At 46.9% G+C, this 6,889-nt stretch overlaps 1 protein-coding gene across 1 annotated transcript; it reads right to left on the minus strand.

Annotated features, from left to right (window-relative positions):
* Positions 1-729: 729 nt before the first annotated feature.
* HOXB2 (homeobox B2) lies at positions 730-3,155 on the minus strand. The gene is made up of 2 exons (XM_044001704.1): positions 2,721-3,155; positions 730-1,787 (listed from the first exon to the last, which is right to left on the minus strand). The coding sequence occupies exons 1-2, from the start codon at positions 3,106-3,108 to the stop codon at positions 1,087-1,089; spliced, it is 1,089 nt and encodes a 362-aa protein (XP_043857639.1). The 5' UTR covers positions 3,109-3,155; the 3' UTR covers positions 730-1,086.
* Between the last annotated feature and the right edge of the window lie 3,734 nt (positions 3,156-6,889).

Here is a 6,889-nt window from a genome sequence, read left to right on the forward strand (position 1 = left end):
AGATACGTGGGTTTCATTCTGTGGGGGCCTAGGGAAAAATAGTAGAAACAATTATCTAGGGCGAACTACAGTTACCCTTCCCCCTCCTTCCCTTTTTGGCCCCTTCGGTCTTCCTGGGGAAGCTCTTTCCAATTCACCTATGCCACCCACCCTTTGCAAATCTCACAAGAAAGACCACAGGGTCTCTTCTTTCTCGGGCCGACCCTATTTTCACTGCTTCGTGTCTAAGGAGGGAGTTTCTTTTAATGTAAACTAAAACAAAACGAAATTAAACCAATCCTGCAAGATGCGGAGGGTCTTAAAGATGGAGGTGGGATGATGATGGGAAACCCAAGCATTCTAAGTAAACCTTTGGCCCTCTCGATTTTTCTCTGTTGCCTGAGAGAAGAATTCAGAGTTCAATACACTACGCCTAATTTGTAGCACCCGGACTTCACCCGTCCATGCGAATACTTTGCTACACAGATCGGTCTCGTGCCCTCCAACCCGGGGAAAGAGTAACACAATAACAGATACCCAGATTAGACTTGGAAAAGAAGCAAGAAACTAGCCCTTAAGACAAAAGGAATCCACTAGGCTAAATTGTGGAGCGTCAGAAAACGCCTACGCGCAAAGGCAAACGCTTACTCGTTTTCGTATAATAAAGACATTTATTTAATCTATGAAAATAATATACAATAAATACTTTCCCCTTTTTCCTATTAAAGAATTTTAATAAATAGTCTACTATCTAAAACTTAAAAAAGAGGAAAATAGGTCCCTCTGTTTCTTCTTAAGAAATCATCCCCCCCCCGAGTTTTATTATTCCTGAGATTTCATTGGAGGTTTACCAAGAGGATTTCTGTGGGTTTTTAAAAGAGATGTCCAAGTGTCTAATAAATTAGAGAGAGGAGAAGGAAAGGGATAAGACTCTAATTCGATAATGACTGAATTTTTAGTAAAACTTATAAAGGATCCTATGGAAACGAGGAAAGGGGAGGGAAAGGGAAAGGAGTCCTCTAACCTAGAAAGAGTACTCCTTTGTACGAAGTGAAGAGGTCAGGAGGAGCGAGGAAGTGGTTGGGGTGTGTGTTTGGGGGAGGGGTGTTATTGGAATTGTAGGTGTTCTAAGTCGATGGTTCGGAGCGTGCTGGTGAAGAAATCCAGATCTTCCTCAGAAAATCGGACTGGACTGTCCAGGGAGCCTTGCAGGCTAGGGGAAAGCCCCCCCGAGAACTGGAGGCAGGAATCTGAAGCAAAGAAGTTGAGATCGGGCAAGAAGGGAGAATCTTGCCCCTCAGGGAATGAGTCGTCCAGGAGTGTCTCAGGTTCGATCGCCCCTGGCCTGTCCTCGGGATACCGAGGGCTCTCAGCGTTCGAATTCTCTGATGGGGCAGACAGCAGCCGAGGTCCTAACTGACCTAGGGTGGACTTGGTGGGGAGAGAACAGGCCTCTTTATCCCCTAGGGACGGCAATGGGGCGTCCAGAGCTTGACCCAGGGCCGGGCTGCCCTCGGGCTCTTCCGCTGGATCGCTGCCCTCCTCCAGAGTCCCAGGGTAAGCGGCTTCGCCATCCAGAGGTTCCTTATGCTGGTTCTGTCGTTTGTGTTTCATTCGCCGGTTCTGGAACCATACTTTGACCTGCCTCTCTGTCAAATCTAGCAGCGCCGCGATTTCCACCCGGCGGGGCCGGCACAGGTATTTGTTAAAATGGAATTCCTTCTCCAGCTCCAGCAGCTGTGTGTTTGTGTAGGCTGTGCGAAGTCTCCGGGCCCCGCTGCCGCCTCCGTCCTGAAGTCCAGTGGTATCTGGGGGCGGGAGGAGCGCACCAATTATATCAGTGTTAGTGGGGATACAGCTCCCCTCCTTCACTAAGTCTCCCACCAATCCAGCCGGCATGAAGCCCTCCTCCCCTGGTGGAGAGAGGTTCAGTATGAACCCTCCCACCCGCTTTCCTTTTTTAAAAAAGGAGGGCCCTGCCTCTGTACCGCTATTCCACTCCTCTTCCCTTCTCGAACCTCACTCCAAGTCCAGCAAGAATCCGTGGTCAAAGCAAGACCATGGGAAAGGAATTCCAAGCTTGGAAAACGTCTCATGTCCCCCACTCCCACCCCTCAGCAAGGAGAGAAAAGCGATTCCTGATCCTTTCGAACAGGATCTGGGGGGATGTGCCTATAGTTTATGGAGCATTCTCACAACGGAGGAAAAGCAAGATCCCTCTTTTAATTTACCATTATAAGACTTCGAGGCACCCCACTACCCCCACCCCCACAGACAGTTCTGCCGATGCGCTAAAATTTTTCAGCTGCTCTTAGGGACCTAGTTGGGGGAGGAGTAGGGAGATAAGCTCTCCTTTCCCCTCCCCCAGACTCACTTCCAGCAGCTCTCCCCCTTGCCCATGCCCCAATATACCAGGCTCACGCCGTTGCACCAAGAAATGAAAAAGCAAATAAAATATCTTTTTAACCTTTAGTAGAAATAACCCCCAAAGACATCCAAAGGAAAAGTAACCTTAAAACCGTCTTTCAAAATCTCCTGGGATAGGCATGGAGGGAAACTAATCGTCCAGGCCCCGACTTTTCATTCTACTCCCTGGTCTGTGGGAAAGATGGGGACTGGGTGAAGAGACCCCAACAGCTCTTTCTCGCTCCAGACGCCTACCTCAGATCTATGTCCACCCTTCTGCTTCTCCCCACTCCCATCAAACTGCCCAACCCACGCCCCCAGTCCACTATACTGACCTGCGGGGGATCCAGCTCCAGAGGCCGGCACTGTAGAGGAAGCTGGGGCAGGGGATGAGGCCGATTGGCTGGGTTTCTTGGTCGATTTCTTCTCTTTCATCCAGGGGAATTCGGGGGCCAGGGGAGCTGTGAGGAGAGACGGCTGTGGCGGCGGCGGCGGAGCCGGCCCATCCTCGGTTCGCTTCTGACTCCGGGGTCTCTGAAGGGTGGAGGCGCCCGGCTGGAGGCTGGGGATGGTTTGCTCGAAAGGAGGAGGAGGAATTAATGTCGACTCCTTGATTGATGAAGTTTGAAATGTCTCCAAGACAGCGGGGAAGGAAGTCAGGCACTCGGCGAGCGATGGCTGGCTGTTTATAAACCCAATCTCCCTCTCAAATTCAAAATTCATGGCTTTCAATGGTCCCAGCCTCAGGGTGGGGGAGGGGGCTTGCTGGGGAGGGGGGTGTCAGAAAGGGAGGATCGGAAGGAACCCCCCTCCCCCCCCAGTTTACAGATGGGGTGTTGTTGGAGGGGGAGGGAGATTTCGCTCTCTCTTTCTCCCTCTTTTTTTTTTTATTTCGGGCCTTTATAATTGCATATTGCTGATAAATACAGGCGTATGGGGACTCTCTCTATTAAACCCGAGACTCGGCCGAAATTGCAGGCAATACGCGGTCACGGGACCGGCCTCGGCCAATCGCTCACCGGGGCCTGGTAGAAAACAGAGAGCATTCTTTCCTTTAATTGATTCAAAAACTCCAGAGGACTGAGATGTGGACACTGCCAATCCCCCGAGGTCCTCATATCTCCCTCACCCCATTTTCCCCTCTTTCCTAAAGTAGTACCGAAACATTCTTCCTGTCAATGGAAAGACTTGTAGGGAGGGATGGGGGGGGGGGAAGGCTGCCCACAGGAGAAGTCTATCTCCCCCATCCAAATAAATACACAAGAATAAATAACAAGAATAAAGTAACTTTTTTAAAAGAGTGGAGCAGGTTGTGGAGCAAAACCTGGCGGGAAGAGAAATTTAAAATGGACTTTCTCTTGAAAATTTCCACCCTGGGAAGCAAATATCACCCTTTTTCCAACCCACCCCATAAAGTCAAGGGTTAAATCTTGCAAAGATCAATAGACTTCAACCCTGACACTAAGCACTGAGATATAGAGACATTACTGGGGAGGCAGAACGGTGTAAAGGAAAATTAATACTGGACTGGGTGTTAAAAGAATTAGGTTTCAGTCAAGGTCTTGTCACTAAGTTGTTATGTGTGACTGAGCAACTCATTGCACCTCACTAGGTCTCAGTTTCCTCTTCTATAAAATAAGGGAATTGGGTTAGATGATTAGATCTTCCCAAGGTTCCTTGGAATTCTATGACTGTACAAAAGTTCTAATGGGTAACTATATTTGATATACTTATATTCAATTTCTGTGTCTTATACATATGTGTATATATATATGCTCCACATTTATGTATATTGTACATATATGTCTCCAGTTTTTTTAAAAGAAAACTATATTAGTCATAAATGCCTGTTATTCTATTTTTACCTATCATGCATGAAAGATTAACAGGAAACATAAAGACCCACAGACAATTCTAGGCCCACGAAAAAAATTGCTTTGGGGAGAGGTTTTGTTTTCTGCCAGGAAAGAATCTTCTCTTGGATTTTTATTTTTCCAGCCCCATTTTAAAACTATTTTGAAGGAGTAAATTGAGAACAAGTGAACTCATATTCCCTTACTGAGTTTTGAAAAGAAGATTTTTAAAGCCTGGAGAACTAATTAAAATTTAGGGATGAGATGTGTGTGTGAAGCTGAAGGTGGGGGTGGGGTGGTTGCTGAATCCAAAATATTTGATAGGAAATAATGAGAAGCCACTGCAAAAACTGAAAAAATCAGTTTTTGGAGAAGATTTTTAAAAAATAAGTAGGTCAGAGGGACCAGAGAGGAGAAGAGGCGATCAATCTTAGCTCTCTGACAGCTCCCTCCTATCGCATCAAAGAATTTGGCTCTTTGGGAAAGGGAGAGGGAGACGCCTAAAATCATGATCTCTTCTTAAAGGGGGGGGGGAGGGGAGTGCAAAAGGAGAAAGGTGAATCAGGGAGACCCGGGGTAGCAGATGGGAAATGAGGAAAGAGAAAACGCCACTAACTCAAGGGGAAAGTTAGTCTGGAAAACTCCCAAGGCTCCCCACCCTCCCCTCTCCTACCCCCCCCCTCCCACTTCAAGCAGCAAGCAGGAGAAGGAGAAAGAGATGGCTAGGGGAGAAATGGCCAGTCGGCTGGGGCCGCGCGAGCTAGGAACTTACTTTCTGTCAATTAGACATTCGTGTGGGCGGTGAGTATTTTAAGAGAGCCGTAGAGATGGAATCGGGGGAGGAGGGAGCGCCCTGACTAAAGAATAGTCACAAAGCGAGCGGGGACGGAGGGGCAGTGAGGGCTCCGGAAGGAGTTGTGTATGGGGTGGAGGAGAATTTAGAGTTTGGGGCTATTGGAGTCACAGAATCTCTAAAAAAGCATGTTGCTTGCATCTGGGAAAACTAGTTAAGGTTTCGAGCTCAAGTCAGTGAAAAAGAGTTTTTGGTCTTTGGAATTCTTTTCTTAGGAGGGAGGGGGTAAGGAAGATATTAGTATTCTTTAAAAATCTTCCCTACATTTTTTATCATTTTTGGAGTTTCGAACCCTTAGGTAAGATGGGGTTTGGTGTCTCAGAGACAATCTGCAGGGGTCCAACAGTCAGCCAATCCCTCAAGAAAAGATAGGGAACAGGAAAAGTTCTTGGTGTTGACTTAGGAGGCTCTCTAGGGTTGGCCTAGTGAGTTTGGCAGCTTTCTCTCTGCAGCTCGGATAGAGAGCTCTCATAGGAGGAGGAGGAGGAGGAGGAGAAATGAAGAAGAGGAAATGAATGAAGAATAATGAAGAGCTGTCTCTAACCCCTCCTGACAGATTTTACCCCCATATTAAAGAGCAGCGTAAAATTTGTTTATTAAAGAGGTAGAGGTGGGCCTTTAGCAAAGGAAGATCTAGATTCTCCGAGACATATTTTCCAGCTGCACTGGGACTCACAAAGCAGAGATATTTTAGTTTAATCGCTGCCTCTGGAGAGATATCTGAGGTCTTGAAATCTCCAGAAGAGCAGGTAGACAGCCCGCCAAAAATACTCTCGTATCTTTCCTCGATTCTATTCAGTACTACAGTCAGTTACTCTTGTTTTCAAACCTTCACTTAAAAAACAAAAATAAACAAACAAAAAACCTCTCTTCCTCCTCTCTCTCTTGCTAGATAAATAGTCCCTCCACCGCCCCCCTACCCCACCCCCTCCAACCTCTAACATGGCGCTTCATCCAGTTACATCATCCAGAAAATGTTATTCAGGGAAGAGGAAGAAAGAGTGAGAGAGAATGGGGAGGGGGGGGAACCCTTGAGCATTATTTGATCCCAATCAAACTTTGCACGCTCTCCCGCTTTTAGATTATAGTGTGACCCAATGGCAAATTGCTTGCTGCTTGGATGAGCCTAGTCCAGTTAAAATCTTACATCGAACAGGAGGGGAAATCAGGTTGCTTTTTTATTGTTATTTATCGTTGCATAAAGACTGTAATTACTAACCTTGGACTGTCTGGATGCAACATAAAAATGAAAATTAGCCCTCGCTTTAAGGCTGGGGGCTGGGGATCAAACTTGCCCCTCCTTCACCCCTCCCCATCTCGTGCGCGCACACACACACACACACACACACACACACACACACACAATATATGCTTCTAATTAAGCAATGCGAGCACATCGCTTACAATTAGAATTATGCAATTCTTCAGCAAATCCACCATCGCTTCTTTCAACGAATTAGCCCCATATTTCAGACTCCCTGTCCTCTCTCTCTCTCTCTTCTCGGCTCTGGCGATTCAACGCTGACATTTCATCTTTGACAGACGCTTTCTATCCTCGCTCCCACATCATAAAACTTTTATGGAACCGCAACTAATAAATGAATTTTTTTTAACGGGATTGGGGAAACCGAGAGGCCCACAAGCCTAAGAATTATTTTATTTATTCTCCTGACCCAAATGTCTCCCCTTACCCCTCGCCTCCTAGCAGCTGCACCCACTGCTCCTCTCCCTTTTAAAGATTGGTTGCTTCCACCTTTTTTATTAGATTTAATTTAACTTCGGTTGCAACGTTATGACC

Source organism: Dromiciops gliroides, chromosome 4 (assembly GCF_019393635.1).
Source record: "Dromiciops gliroides isolate mDroGli1 chromosome 4, mDroGli1.pri, whole genome shotgun sequence".
NCBI classification, from domain to species: Eukaryota; Metazoa; Chordata; class Mammalia; order Microbiotheria; family Microbiotheriidae; genus Dromiciops; species Dromiciops gliroides.